The sequence below is a fragment of the Ochotona curzoniae genome, unplaced genomic scaffold (assembly GCF_017591425.1).
Source record: "Ochotona curzoniae isolate NIBS_2020 unplaced genomic scaffold, NIBS_Ocur_1.0 contig_66, whole genome shotgun sequence".
In the NCBI taxonomy this organism is placed as follows: domain Eukaryota; kingdom Metazoa; phylum Chordata; class Mammalia; order Lagomorpha; family Ochotonidae; genus Ochotona; species Ochotona curzoniae.
Window position 1 is genome coordinate 4,170,928 of NW_024466512.1, and position 15,088 is coordinate 4,186,015.

Consider the following 15,088-nt stretch of genomic DNA (forward strand, 5'->3'; position numbering starts at 1 on the left):
AGCGAGCCTACTGCTGAAAATTTGCTCTCTCCCTTTCAAAATAATCAAAGAAAAACGATTCATAGACCATAGTAGAGTATTTCCTCATTATATCTTTTGTTCTATAAGTTACATGACACGACGTTGACCACTTGGGCGATTTTTAAGTCTGAAGTTCAGTGGAATTGGGACATTTACACTGCCAGGCAATGGATGAGAGGGTGCCATCGCCAGAATGTCTCCCCATGTGCCCCTGGCTGCTGAGGCCGGGGCATGGCTCCCCGAGTGCCCCTGGTGCTCCTGCTGTCGTGTCACTCCAGCCTTGCTGGGTCCCCGGCTGCAGGCAGCAGGTGCTGGGATGTCCCCACCTCCATCAGTGTGTGAACCAGTGTCTGGAGAAGCAATAACTCGTGTCCCTTGTTGGTTTTGTTGCCCTGGAGAGCCCACCTACACCTTGCAAGCCCCTGATTGGGGCCCGACGAAGACTTACCAGTTCCAATACCCGGAGCAGCAGGGCCCAGAAAGTGTAGTGGTGGGGTCCGGCTTCCCAGTGAACTGGCCTTAGTCCGGGGTGCAGGTGCTTCCCCCCACAGTGGGAGCAGGTGTGTCCTGAGGTGTCGGGCACTTTCCTGACTTCTGCAGCAGCTGCTGGGGGCAGGTGTGTGTTGGTTTACTGAACTGCACAAGCTGAAACAGTTCAGGCGCAGCTCTAAGAAGCAGCTCGTTCATTCAGCCTGGTCCCACCATCCCAGACCTGTGTGTGGCAAACGGCTTACCCTGTGTGGCCGTCCGCGAGAGGGTCCTCACCCAGTCAGCTGGGCCTGTGGCATCCCTGGCTGGCCTTGCCACGGAAGCCAGCGGTGTGTCACGGCCCGAGGGACCTTCCTTGAGAGATTGGCTGTGGAGAATGAAAGCTTTACTGAGAGCCTCGGAAACACGGAGTGCATTTTGGGTAACCGGACATGATACGAGCAAGAGCTGCCCTTCCCCCGAGTCCCAGACCTCTTCCAACACCTCAGGATAGCAAGAATTAGCATTTAATGCGTAATTGTTGTTTGTTCAGCCAGGTTTTGTTGTTAAGTGCAGAGCAGCTCATTTGAGCCAGATTTCCCCAAGATGTTCCATGGATACTGCAGTATTCCAGAAACTCAGTCAAGTCGTGGGCCCGGGGGACTGGCTCCCAGAGCCCTCACGGCCCCTGCCAATGGTTCCCCAGCAGGACTTGCGCCGGCCACCGCAGGTCTGTGCAGCCGCTAGTGGTGTGCGTGGGTTATGGCCCGTCCTCTGTGTCACTGAGACCATGGCCGGCAGGTGTCTTGAGACCTGGGTGGTGGGGAAGGCCCTCCCTCCGGGCCAGGAGCGGTGGGTGCTGACTGTTCACGTGTAGGTAACGCCGACAGAAGTACTGGGTCCTCCTCGCCTGCCACACTTACTGCTGGTGCTTTGGTGTGTCTGTCACGTGTGTGTGTGTCAGAAGTGTGTAATCCTCCAGCCTGTAGTACTTGTGGTCACGTGTGTGTAATCGGAGCTGATGGCTTGGGTGACCGCTGCGTTTGCCATCATCCCGCCATGTTACAGTGCCACAGCTGAGCACAGAGCCAGCCCAAGCAGCCTACCTTCTTATCCTTGTGGATTTACGTGTTAGGGTCGTGGTCTTAGTGCGTATTCTTAGGAGTGATATGTGAACAAAGGTCGTGAACCCTCTGTGACACGGTGACCGTGTCTTCCAGGGTTAGGATTGCGTCATAACCCTTGAGAACAGCTCGATGTAGCTACTTCCTGATTTGATTTTCTGAGCGACTTAGTATGTCCATTGGGCAGTGAAATATTTTTCATCACCTCCCACTTTCAGATTCCCAGTTAGGTGTTTGTCACCAGTCCGGCCCAGAGTTCACAACCGCTTCTCTTCCACGAGCCAGAGATGGTGGGTGGGGGCCCCTGGCTGTCACGGACGGCTGTCACCCACCTTTCCGAGGGCTATCGGCCGCTAGCACACTTGCCTTCGGCGGCCTTATCAGGCCTGCACAGGGAACAGGCCCCGTGAGCACAGGGAGGGACAGTCTCAAGCAGGCAGTTCGGCGTCCTTCCCGCCCACCCAGGCCCGTCCAGCACTGCTTCCCGCGGAGCTGGCACACTCGGTAAGGACTGTGGTTCTGCCCGTCTCAGCTCACACAGGGACCGCAGGAGAGCATGAAAGTTCTTCTACTGAAAGATGCTAAGGAGGATGACTGCAGCCAGGACCCGTATGTCAAGGTGGGTGGCCAAGTCTGCTGACCCATAAACCCCGTAGCTTGCTGCTGGCAGAGGCGGGGGCCTGACAGGACCTGGGTTCCTGCTCTTCACGCCATACTGTGTCACTTGCAGGAATTGGGCTTGCACGGCCTGGAAGCAACGCTGATTCCCGTCCTGTCCTTTGAGTTCCTGTGTCTTCCTAGTCTCTCGGAGAAGGTGAGGGCTGCCTGGCCAGGACTGTACCTGCTCTGCTTACCTCCCACTGCCCAGCATGGCCTCCCCTGACCCCGGGCCACTGGCTGATCTCCCATCTCCTCCAGAGACCACAGACCCAGAGAGGGGGTCCAGAGCACCAACCCCGGGCTGTTCTCAGGGGTCCCTCCCACTAGCAGCCTGTAATGGCGTCTTCCTATCCCGTCTTCCACAAAGCCAGCCGGAAAGGTTTTGTTTTGTTTTGTTTTTTGCACATAGCAGTGGGGTCCCCTGATTGTGCAATGCAGCCCAGGCCTCTAGCAAGTAAGCTGTGGGCTCCGAGCCACAGCTGCAGTCCTGCGGCCATGTGTGCGAGAGACGGCAAAGTCTACTGTATGTGACAGCCTGTCCCAGCATAAACGCTCCGTAGGTTGTCTTGCAGTCAGCCCTTCAGGATTGATGTCACAACCTGAGCAGTACAGGTTTGTCACAGGTGCAGCTCAGCTCTTCCTTCCTGCCCACGCCGTATCACTGTCCCAGGCTGCCACAGGGCTTCCACTGCAGTCCAGGACCAGGAGCTGCTGGCAGACCTGCTGTGCGCGTGTTCGCCTGTGTGTCCTGAGAGCTAGAATAGCTCCAGGCGTGTAGCAGGCGCTCCATTGGTGTGTAATAGGCACTTCACATGTGTACAGCAGGTGCTCTGTAAGTGCTGGGTGGCTAGAGGCCCGGAGGGGTGGCAGGATCCGGTTTGGCTGCCACCATGGTAACGTGTTGGGATGTGGGTCACACTTTGTTGTGACGGAGTACCTTTGTTGCCCTTGCCGTGCAGCTGAGTCATCCTGAAGACTTTGGGGGCCTCATTTTCACAAGTCCCCGAGCAGTGGAAGCTGTGAAGTTGTCTTTGGAGCAAAGCAATAAGGCACAAGGTGAGAGCTGCCTGCTTGGAGTGCCGCAGGACCTGTATTTATGCCTGTTCTTCCCCTTGGGACAGTGGATTGCAGAAATGGCTTAGTGGTGCTGGGTCACAACCCTGCTTCCCCTGTGCCCAGCACCAGCAGACACGCGAGGGGACTGCCTCCGCGGTCCTTTAAACAGCCTGCTTGACATGCGTGTTGTCCTCAGAAGGTCACAGGCACAATTTTCTTGTCCTGAGAACGGGACAAAGCCCGCTTTTCCTGAGGAGTGACGGGAAGGTGGCTCAGCAGGCACTTAGAGACTTGGCCGTCTCTCACGCCTCTTTCTGCCCCTTGCCTGCAGCCAGACCGTGGAATCAGGCCACCACGGATGGGCCTGTGGGTCGCTGCTCCAGGGTGCACGCACCCACAGCTTGCTCGCTGACGGGCGGAGGGCCTGCTCACGACCCGTCCTTTGCATTCACTGTCCTGTCGCCCCGCAGCAAGCTGAGGCTTACAGTGCCGTGACTTGCTTTAGGGTTCGAATTGAACCAAAGCAGGCTGATCTGGGACTGGTATCCCACCCAGCTGGGGAGCTGCAATGCCAGCTGCCCTGCGCAGTCTCCCAGTTACAGATGAAAAGGGTGACTGACCTGAAAACCCCCAAGTTCAGGGTGGGAGTCACTCACTGTGCTCGTGGTTCCCCACGAAGCTTGGGAGAGAGTTTGTACTGGCTGTGGAGTGCTTAAATAAACGTCACCTTGTGGCTGGGAAAGGAGGCGGGACGTCTGTGGTGCCGACTGAAAGGCGTTTCCCTGAGGAGTCTGCAGGACGGAGAGCGGAGAAGGACGGCATCAGGCTTGGGAAGGGAGGACTTGCCTCCTTGTTGCTGGAAGCGTAGCAGACGCCTAGTGGGCTGTTCGTGCCTTTGTGCTGTTTTATCTTCACCTGGCCGTGTTCTGCATGAACGTGTTAATGGCTCTGAAACGCAGCGTTTCTCCTCTGACCTGCTAGATAACGAGCTCTGAGGCCGGTCTCATGGCAGCCGTCAGATGGATGCTCCACCAAAAGCCACCTGTCCCTTCTTGGGCAGCTGCATGCTTCTTTTTTTTTTTTTTTTTTTTTAAGATTTATTTATTTTTATTACAAAGTCAGATATACAGAGAGGAGGAGAGACAGAGAGGAAGATCTTCCGTCCGATGATTCACTCCCCAAGTGAGCGCAACGGCCGATGCTGATCTGAAGCCAGGATCCAGGAACTTCTTCCAGGTATCCCACACGGGTGCAGGGTCCCAAAGCTTTGGGCCGTCCTCTACTGCTTTCCCAGGCCACAGGCAGGGAGCTGGATGGAAAGTGGAGCTGCCGGGATTAGAACTGGCGTCCATGTGGGGGATCCTGGCGTGTTCAAGGCGAGGACTTTTGCCACTGGGCCCTAGCTGCGTGCTTCTTAAAGCCAGTTTTGAAAAGCCTAGGTTTTCAGTTCTTTTTTTTAATCTTTTGTCACCATGCAAACTAGCTCTTCAAGTCATATTTGTTTCCCGAAGATGTGACAGCAGAAGTTGCCAGTGTGGCCCGAGGGACGGATGTGGTCCAGCCGTGGACCTGGCTGGGCAGCCCTGGGCAGCACCGCAGTGGACTTCTAGTTTGGGATGCTGCTCTTCACGTCTGGCGCTGAAGGGCTTGCTCTGCCCGTGGGTTTCTCAGGGTCACCAGCCACCCTGTGCTGCTTGCATCAGGTGGCACCATGCCGGTCGCAGCTCACATGCCATGTCTTGCTTTGCAGCCTGGGAAAAGTCCCTGAGAGAGAAATGGAATGCAAGGCCCGTGTACGTGGTGGGAAACGCCACTGCTTCCCTAGGTAAGGCAGCCGGTGGAACAGCCCAGCTATGTCTCAGCCTTGGGTTTTGTCCCCCTGCATCTGTAGTGCAGTTTATAAGTTTTATTTATATGTATTAACTTAAAGATGTTATTGATAAAGTAAGGACCGACTAAGCAAATATAGTCAAATGTTACTAAAAATGGCATTAAACAATTGGTTACTTCTTTTGATGTACCTAATAGCATATCTTCAAAACCTTAATTAAAATGTTTGTAACTTTTGTCTCACTAATCCTATTATACATAAGTCTGCAGGTGGTGGTGGTGTGGCTGGTTTTCGTAGTATTTTTTGCATTTGCCCAAGCGGTCTTGAATTTACATATTGTCTTTAAAGCAAAGAAATGAAAATAAAGTCATTAAAAATTAGCATTGAAACATTTTAAATACTTTAAATGATACTCAGAAATTATGAACTATCTCACGGTGCCTCAATTGTCTAAATTAATTTTAAAATGTTGAGGGAAGATACAATCTGACAGTGAAAATAGTTCTGATAGAAAAAGCACATTTCCAGACAACCGGATGAAGTTGGACAGGAAACCAGCTGGGATTTTCAGGGTGGATTGCAAGGGACGCCTTAGCACCCCTGGGCACCAGGGCCCGAGCACAGCCCTTGGCCAGGCCATGGCTGGGCTGCCAGGGCACCTGCCTCTTCCCGCTGGAACCAGTTCAGAATTTGCTTGTCCTTTTCTCTTGCTTATGACCAAGCAGGAAGGAAGTCAGGCGATTGTTGGTTCATTGGCCTGAAAGCCAGCCGTCAAGTGGAGAGTAGATTGACAAATGTCCTTAGGTAGATCTGTGTGCTGCAGATTCAAGCTGACATGGCAGACCTCACGCCTCCGCCGTCAAGGCCCTTCCTGGGCATCCAGCAGCCTTGCCACGCTCTTTGCCCACGTTCTTTGCCCTTGCTCTGCTGTCAGACAGGAAGCGAGAAGCTCATCGTAGGTAGTGCAGTCAGGATCGCGCCATGTGGGGCGGCCCAGTGCTCAGGCTGCTCGCTGTTGAGCCAGTTGAACTGTGAAGGGCAAGGGCACGTGTTCTGAGTTCTAGAGACTCATTCTCCAAAGGAAAAGCAATGAGGAAGGTGTGGCTGGGAAAACCTCTGGGAGGCAACGCCAGTCAGTCTGCAGATGCACGCACAGGGAGGCAGCCCAGCCTGGGCTGGCCCTGCAGTGTCAACGAGGACCCTGTGCCGGGATAGGGTGCCTTTTCCTCTTTAATTGGCATGTTTTCCATGACCTGTACATGGAAGCTGATGGTGTTGATGTTGAAACTGCTGTTTGTCGATTGCCAAAGTAACTCGTAGGTGGGAGGCGTGTAGCACCTGTGTCCTCACCCCTGTGAGCCAGCCCTGGCACCTTTGTCGGCATCCCTGGCAGAGCGGGTGTGTGGTACCAGTCTGGATAAGAGTGGGAGAGCCCAGGCTTCCACTGCCTGTTGCCAAGCTCATGAGCATCACCCAAGTGGCCAGGACAGCCCCTCCTGTGAAGACAGAGTTCGGAGCCCCTGCTGGGCCCCCCTCTGGGCCCCTGCTGGCAGCATGTTAGAGGACTGTCCCTAGCGGCCTTCCAGTTCAGCCTGGCCCTGGCCATCCACAGCTTGTCCTTGGCCAGGGGCTGGCCACTATCTCCCTGCAAGGTCAGAGCTCCACAAAGCGCTGGATCCCCAGTGCTCGCCACCACTGCTGGCGGGCAGGAAGGCGGCTTCCCTGAGCACCTCCGTCACCTGCGCAGTGCTCCAGGCTCCTGGTGGATGAGCTCAGATGGGAGAAGGTAGCAGAGTCCCTACTCCATGGACCTGGCACCTTCACGGTCTGAGCAGACACGTTTCAGAGGAGCCTGGGTATGAGTGGTAAAGCGAGCAGCTGTGGGCAGTCAGCACATCATGCATTCTGGTCAGCTGAAGGCCACATGACGCCAGGATCACAGCACACCTGGTACCAGCAGGGCGCTGTGTCACTCGGGATGATGATGGATTCGCAGACCTCTGCACCGGCAGGTGTGAAAAACCAGAGCACACAGTCATCACTACCTAGGGCTTGTAGCACGTGTTGCCGGTGTGTGTGTAGTATTTTGATCATTATTTAGAGTGCCCTCCTGTGTTTTGGTAATAGTGTGACCTGCTGATGGCAGCCTCCTCTCTCAGGCTCACTGTCTTGATGGCATCGTTATGTTGATTTAATCCCACAGTGCTTGGCTCTTGATGGTTCTTAGATGTAGGCCACGTCACCAGGATGCGGCGTGGGCTGTGCCACTGAAGGCTTGTGTCAGTTTGTTGCGTGACGCTCACTGAGCGATGGCATTGCCCAAGCACTTGTTTCTCAGAACGCAGCGCTGGAGGAAGCAGCACATGAAAAAGTAACAGGAAGGAAGGGAAGGAGAGCACATGAAAAAGTGCGTTTCTGTGTTTTCCAGTGAGTCAGATTGGGCTGCGTACAGCCGGAGGACACTGTGGGAACGCAGAGAAGCTTGCTGAGTACATTTGTTCCAGTAAGTAGGAAAAGCTCGGCCCAAACGAAGCCATCTGTCTGCTGCTTGTGGCAACCCCTGTCCCCTGAGCAGTGTATAAAGTGCTCTGACCATCACTGCTCTGTGTCTATGTGTCCTTGGAGACGTAGCACACCTCATGTCTCCTGTTCCCGCTTGAGACAATACGCACGCGTTACCAGGTACTGTTTGAGAACAAAACCAGGAGCCCGGCTGGGTCCTCACTCGTCCCCTTCCCAAGCTCAGCCTCCCTGTCTCCTCCAGGAACCTCCCCCAGGGAAGAGCTGGGCGTGTCCCTGGCACTGGGGGGTCACCCTGGGTATCTGTGCCTTGGCTGAGCCCTGGGGACAGCTCCCTGTTGTGCTGCTGGCCTGTACCCCTGGCATTGCTCCCAGCCAACAGAGTCCCTCCTGGTTCTGGGGAAGGCCCACCAGAACCTTCGTGGCCCGGCAGCCCCGCTCCTGCTTCCAGGCCAACTGAGCTGCACTCAGTTTCAGGAGGAGACCCAAGGGAATGGAGTCATTCCTCATCCCCAGTCCCCGAGCTGTCGCTGTGTGTTGGCAGGTGCAAAGCAAAAGGCAATGGTGTCACATGAGCATTACACTGGTGCCCGCTCAGCCTGGTCCAGGAGATATGCAGGAAGCCTCCTGGGCGTCCTTGCATACCTGGGGACTACACTGGCCAGAAAGTTAGCCGTCCGGCTTTCTTGCTGGCCTCTAACACCTGCCCCGGGAAGAACTTTGGCTGTAGGTGGTGTGCACCCTGGCACCGTCCGAAACATTCATGTGGACGGGGAGATACGCCAAGGCCTCCCTGGGGAAGCAGCATCTGACTGCGACTGGGACACCTCTCTGGGATGTCACCTGCAAGTGCCTGACCGTGCTGCTCGTCCCAGAAGGCACAGCCCCTGCTCCTGCCTAGCTGGGTGGGGACTGTGCTGGGTGCATTTCTGAGCATGGTGGGCCCCTTTTCTGGTTGCAGACACCAGAGCGGCCATTAGAGAGACCTTGGGAGTTTGTGTCTGGCCAGCACCCACAGTGGCTGCTTGCATCTGCTGGAGAGATGGGGCAGGCATGCTTGGCTCCTGGGCCTCACATCTGGGGAAGGGCCTGGCATCCGAGCACCTGCCAGTTCTGCAGGATGGGATGGCTGCAGACAGGGGTTCCTGTGGCCTGCTATTGTCACCATTCTGCAGAGAGCTCGGGCTGCACCACTCTAACGTGCTTCCAGAGTGGGGCTGCAGGCCGGGGCCCTGAGAAAGGCAGGCCGGTCTCGGGGATGCCTGTCCTCTCGGCCCTTTGTGCGCCTCCAGGCCTGGTGGCCACTGGCAGATTCGGCTGGAGGTGGCTGCAAGGCCATTGCCAGCTTCCTCCCTCTCACCGCCACCCCTCTGTCCATGCCAGGCCTGCTGTTTGCCCTTCAGAGTTAACTCGGGCGCAGAATCTGCCCTGTAAATTTTGACCACAGGCAGGTGGTCACTGTAGGACGGGGAGGTCGAAGAGTGTGCACCTGCATGGAGGGTGTGTCGCAGGGAATGGGGAGTGTGTGTGTGTGAGTGTGTGTGTGTGTGTATGAGTGAGTGTGTGTGTGAGTGTGTGAGTGTGTGTGAGAGTGTGTGTGAGTGTGTGTGTGTGTGTGTGTGTGTGTGTGTGTGTGTGTGTGTGTGTAGGGGAAGTTTCTACACTCTGTTCAATTTACCTCTTGGGATTTGCATGCACCCTTCTCAAAGTTGCTTTTCCCGGGCACAGCTTCTGGGACTGAGACCAGGGAGCGGGGCCCGGAGCCCAGGGCTTCCCCAGTTCCCCACACAGGCCGTTGGCTCCTGACTTTGTGCAAGGCTTTCTACCAAGTTGTTCATTTCTTCACAGAGGAGTCTGTGCCTCTGCCTCTTCTGTTTCCCTGTGGCACCCTCAAAAGAGAAGTCCTGCCCCAGATGCTCAAGGACAAAGGTAACCAGGACGCAGCAGCTGCATCCCTCCTCTAGACGGGCTCCTTCCATCCCGGGCCTGCAGCCACGCTGGGGCTTCTGATGGGCTCTCCGAGTGCTGCTCATGCACCTGGCTTCCCAGCACCATGAGTCACGCGCGCGCGCGTGTGTGTGTGTGTGTGTGTGTGTACATGCACAAGCTTCATGGAGTGACCAGGGGCAGTCCTGTGTGGACAGACTCACACACATGGGACCTGCCGAGGGAGGCCTCTCTCATCTGTAAGCCTCCTGGCCACGAGCTGCTCCCAGTATTGAGCAGGCTGCAGAGGGCTGTCAGGGACCTGCCCCTGGCCTCTCCGTCTCTGCTGGGCTGTAGGTGGGCAGGCATTGCTGGCAAGGGCGCTCTGAGGTGGTGGGGTCTGTCATGTCCCCAGTGCAGTGACACCTGCTTGTTCGTTCTGTGCCCAGGACTCCCCTTGGAAAGCATAACTGTCTATGAGACGATTCCACACCCTGGCATCCAGGGGAACCTCAACAGCTACTACTGCAAGCAGGTGCATCACGGCCCTGGAGACGGTGGGCAGGGTCGGGGTCTGCTGGGGAGGCCGTGAGCGCACAGAGGGACTCTGTGCTGTGCCGTGCCGTGCTGCACGACTGAGCATGGGGCTCCTCTTCCTGAACGGCAACGGAACATACCACTGCACACAGAGCTCTTTTCTGTCTAGAGTCCAAGTAAGTGCACGCCTCCGGTCAGGCCATGGGGTCAGGCGCGTGCAGGCCTCCGGTCAGGCCATGGGGTCAGGCGCGTGCAGGCCTCCAGTCAGGCCATGGGGTCAGGCGCGTGCAGGCCTCCGGTCAGGCCATGGGGTCAGGCGCGTGCAGGCCTCTGGTCAGGCCATGGGGTCAGGCGCGTGCAGGCCTCTGGTCAGGCCCATGGGGTCAGGCGCGTGCAGGCCTCCAGCAGTGTGGGCCTTGGTATTCCCACAGGCCTCCTTGGTGTGGGAGCTGAGGGCGGGGGCGGGGCCCACCCTGGGAACAGTCTGGATTGAATCCAGGGTCCCTCTTCACCCTATGGCAGGAGCATGGAGAGAGCTCTTGCTTGGGCCAAGAGGCATCTGCAGCCTTACACTCAGGAGCCACTCCCCTGTTCGCCTGGAGCAAGCTTCTGCTGGGGCAGACCCAGAGCGGGGAGGCCATGGGCCCACGTGGCTGCTAACTGCTCTACATCCGGGGGCTGGAGCATTGACAGGGAGCTGGTGCCACCGCTGCCTGACTCCAAGAGGCCTTACACAGCATGCTGGACACAGGGCATCTTCCACAGCACATGGTCCCAGGCTGGGAGCCCAGTGTGGTGACCAGGCAGCAGTGCCATACTTTTGGCTTCTCAGAACTCCCCAGCATTCTGCCTGGAAGGACCCTGGGTTGCCACCATCAACCCTGAGCCAGACCTCTTGGCTCATGCACCGGGCCTCCCAGCTGCCAGAGCTGGAGCAGTGTCATCTGTCCTCGGGATGACAGCACCAGACCGACCAACCGCTCTCTCTTCCCACAGGGCATCCCAGCCAGCATCACCTTTTTCAGTCCTTCAGGCGTTAAGTACAGTCTCGAGCACATCCAGGAGTTGTCTGGTGACAGCATGGAGCAGATTAAGGTGAGGCCGTGGGTGTTTGTTCACTCTGCACACATCATCCCACGGTGTTTGCAGTGCACAAGGCCGTGTCCCACCTTCCTGCCCATCTCTTGGTGGACATGCAGATTTCCATCTAGGGCTATTGTGAACCACGCTGGACGTTACAAATACAATTTTCTGTGTGAACATCTTTCCTTTTGTGTTTGTGCCTGGGCGTGGAATTGCTAGACTTTATAATAACTTCATTTCACATGTTGGTGACTTGTCAACCTTTGCAAAGTGCTTGCACCATTTTGCATGCCTACTGGGCTTGTGTGAGGGCTGTGATTCCTTGTAACCTCACCAACACTTGCCATAGCCAGCCAGGCAGGTACCAATCCTTTGTCAGTCAGTGTAGTTCTGCTTTGGTTTCCCTAATGACTAGTCATGTGGAGCATCTTTTTAAGTAGGATCCTTTGAAGCTCACTGAAGTGTCGGATACGTTCTTTCTTCTGCTATTTGTGCCTTGGGTACTGTGGCTAAGAAACCATCATGCCATCCATCTTCCCAACTGGTGTTCTGTGCGGTGAGAGGCAGGGCTCTGCTCTGCAGTGAGAGGCAGGGCTCTGTGTGGTGAGAGGCAGGGCTCTTCTCTGTGCGGTGTGAGGCAGGGCTCTTCTCTGTGTGGTGTGAGGCAGGGCTCTGCTCTGTGTGGTGTGAGGCAGGGCTCTGCTCTGCAGTGAGAGGCAGGGCTCTGCTCTGTGTGGTGTGAGGCAGTGCTCTGCTCTGTGGTGTGAGGCAGGGCTCTGCTCTGCGGTGAGAGGCAGGGCTCTGTGCGGTGAGAGGCAGGGCTCTGCTCTGTGCGGTGAGAGGCAGGGCTCTGCTCTGTGTGGTGAGAGGCAGGGCTCTGTACGGTGAGAGGCAGGGCTCTTCTCTGTGCGGTGTGAGGCACGGCTCTGCTCTGTGCGGGAGGACAGCAGCCTCCCCATTCTGTCCTGCTGACAGCAAGGCAGCTTCGCCTCAGGCCACCGAGTCGACGCATGTGTCTGTCTAACACCAGCCTGGTTCCTGGGAGGCAAGATGGAGAGGTGTCATGGGAGGGCCCTGGCCATCCAGCGTGCTTTATACGCTGCATGGGCCACCCCTTCATCCAGAGGGGTGGGGAAAGGCCCACGTCCTCTCTGCAGAGGCTGTGTTGACCTCCTGTGACCTGCACACTGGCCTGGTGGGTAACAGTGATTAGGCCCTTTTTCTAGAAGAGAAAGCAGGAACAGAGAGGCTGTGAGGCACTGGGGGTGGGCTAGAGTCAGAATAAAGCATCCGGTGGGGCCCTGGCCATTTCGCTGACATGGTACCTGCTCAGGGTTGGGTGCCTGCTGTCCCAGAGGCCATGCTGGGAGCTGCAGCGGCGGCCTTAGATAACCTCAGTGGCCGGCTCTGGGACCCACCTCTTGCACAAATGAGGAGATGGGATAGTGATGCGGGTATGCCCTGACCTGCTCCAGAGTCCTGATCTTGAGTGCTTTGTTGTTCTGGGGGAGCCAGTCAGCACCCCTGCCCTGCCCGGGACCCGGTGCTGCTCTGGGTCTGCAGTGAGATGGTGGAGCACAGTGCAGCGACTCTGTTTTAGGACTGCAGCTCTTCGTCTTCCTTCCTTGCAGTTTGCAGCCATCGGCCCCACCACAGCCCGCGCCCTGGCCGCGCAGGGCCTTCACGTGAGCTGCACCGCCGAGAGCCCCACCCCACAAGCCCTGGCTGCTGGCATGAGGAAGGCACTCCAGCAGCCTGACACCTGTTGAACCACTTAACACCATCAGCTGCTGCCCAGAGCAGGACTGCAGGGAGGGCGCGAATGGCAACGGATGTGGGCTGGCGGTTCACCCACGTGCACGTCTATGGATGCCAACTCGGACCTCGCCCGGCTGCGTGCAGCCCCAGGCCCTGAGAACACCGTGTGCTCAGGCAGGAAGTCCAATAAAGCCCCTGGCCGCAATGCTCCCTGTGTGTGACTTGTCGCTCCCAGTGTGTCGTTCTGGTGCCAGTGCCAGGAAAACATGGGCATGCCTGCCCCTGCTGTTGGGCAGACCTTGTGTGTGACATGGAACCTGCAATGGGGAGCGGGCATGCTCTTTTGACACAGGACCTTCGAGGGCCAGCGTCCTGAGCTCCGGATGGCTTCAATGCAGACAGCGCAGCGAGACTGTTGCCTTGGGAAACAGCCACAGCGCTGGGCAGACAGTGTCCCGGGAACCAGGAGGTCACATTCCCTAGTAATGCCATGCCCTGCAGAAGGCACCGACACTGTGTCCTCAAATGCTGTTTCCACTTGTGAAAGTCTGCCCAGAATTGGAACTGGGCTGAAGGAATCCGTGGGCTGGTGCGGGGAGAGCCAAGTGCCACTTGCATGCCCCGTGGGCTGCTGCGGGGAGAGCTGAGTGCCACACACACGCCCGTCTTCTAGGAAGGCCAGGACTGTGAGGCCTCAGGCCAAGAGCACCACACCCCGTCCACTGCAGGGCCTTGGGCATCCATGCTCCTCTGAGCAACCCTGATGAGGGACCTTCCCTATCACCTATTTTTCTGGAAAGAGCTCAAGAAGTGGAATGACTGGTCCAGACAACACAGTTGGTCAGCGATCAAGGACCACGCAGCCAGTGACTGACAGGGCCAGGGCGCATGTGAAAGGAATGAATGCGTGTAAGCACCAGGTGCGGGTAAGCCAAGCTCCCCAGCCTCCTGCTCAGATCCCAGCAGCAAAGAAGAGACCGCGGTTTCTTAGTAAAAACTGTGGGGTCATGGACAGTCACCCCACAGGGGTTTCTTTCTGTCTAGGATTTCTTCATTTATTTGAAAGGCAGAATTAGAGAAGGAGAGACAGGTCTCCCATCCACTGGCTCGTTCCTTAGAAGTCAAAAGGCAGGAATTCCAGCCCTCTGTCCTCCATGGGAGAAGGGCCCGAGACCTGGGCCACCTTCTGAGGTGCATTTGTCGAAGACTGGGGTGCAGGCGGTGGCTTTGCCTGAGCCATGTCACACACTGGTGCCCCACAGGCTGGTCTGGACAGCCAGGCTCCACTGCTGAGTGTGAAGTCCTTGCCACATAGGAGGCGTTGGTCCTGGGGGGACCCCGGCGCAGGTGGCTGGTGTGCAGTACCATGGCCGGCACCTCCCTCCCTCCTGCAGGAAAGGAGGCCGAGGAATGGATCCTGAGGAGAACGTGTTCGCACTTCCCCTCCAGCCCCCTGCTTGTGGCCTGCAAAAGCAGCAGAGGGTGGCCCGGGTCCCCACCTGAGACACCAGAGGAAGCTCTGCGCTTTGGGCTGGCCACTATGGCCGTCGGCAGAGTGGGGCAGAGGATGGAAGGTCTCTGTCTTCCCCTCCCACACTCTGAAACCATGACTTTCAAATAAATAAAATCTTTCAAAAACTAAAAATTAGCTCTGTGCCAGGAGTATTAGCTGAACACCATTTCCCTGCGAGAAAACACTGTGTGGTTTGTAGCAGACGGCAAGCTAACAGGACACATGTCACTAGGGTAGAGATGGCAGGGCTGGGCCACCTGGCACTAGCGCCCTTGGCTATGAGCAGAGGACACGCCAGCTGGGAGAAGTGTATCTCCCAGCCTCCCCAGCAGGCAGCTGTGGCAGGGGCTAAGCTGTAGCCACTGGGGCGGAGACGGATGAGATGGGGACAGGGGCCCTGCCTTTCCTGGCAGCCCAGGTCAGGAGTGAGGGACATGCATGTTGTTGTTCTCACTGGGGTCCTGGATGGCTGCTGGAGCTCCATTCTTTGGCTTGCATTCTGGGAAACAAGAGGCAGGGTGGGGCCAGCTGCAGGCCCATCTCATCCGTCTCCGCCCCGTGGCTGCAGCAGGGGAGGGTGAGCTGTGGCCG

The 15,088-nt window shown here is 57.0% G+C and overlaps 1 protein-coding gene and 1 long non-coding RNA gene across 3 annotated transcripts; one reads left to right on the forward strand and one right to left on the reverse strand.

Moving 5' to 3' along the window:
• Nucleotides 1–72: 72 nt before the first annotated feature.
• Nucleotides 73–547, reverse strand: LOC121164067. The gene is made up of 2 exons (XR_005885004.1): nucleotides 470–547; nucleotides 73–371 (listed from the first exon to the last, which is right to left on the reverse strand). It is a non-coding gene; the product is annotated as an uncharacterized LOC121164067 (long non-coding RNA).
• A 486-nt stretch (nucleotides 548–1,033) lies between these two features.
• On the forward strand, nucleotides 1,034–13,194 carry UROS (uroporphyrinogen III synthase). Of its 2 annotated transcripts, XM_040991942.1 has the most exons (10): nucleotides 1,036–1,219; nucleotides 2,146–2,232; nucleotides 2,344–2,427; nucleotides 3,233–3,329; nucleotides 5,080–5,154; nucleotides 7,589–7,663; nucleotides 9,529–9,609; nucleotides 10,056–10,141; nucleotides 11,140–11,238; nucleotides 12,858–13,194. In XM_040991942.1, the coding sequence occupies exons 1-10, from the start codon at nucleotides 1,103–1,105 to the stop codon at nucleotides 12,993–12,995; spliced, it is 939 nt and encodes a 312-aa protein (XP_040847876.1). In that variant the 5' UTR covers nucleotides 1,036–1,102; the 3' UTR covers nucleotides 12,996–13,194. The 2 variants fall into 2 exon arrangements, with proteins under 2 accessions (XP_040847877.1, XP_040847876.1); XM_040991943.1 differs by lacking the exon at nucleotides 7,589–7,663 and having other exon boundaries at nucleotides 1,034–1,219.
• The last annotated feature ends 1,894 nt before the right edge of the window (nucleotides 13,195–15,088 follow it).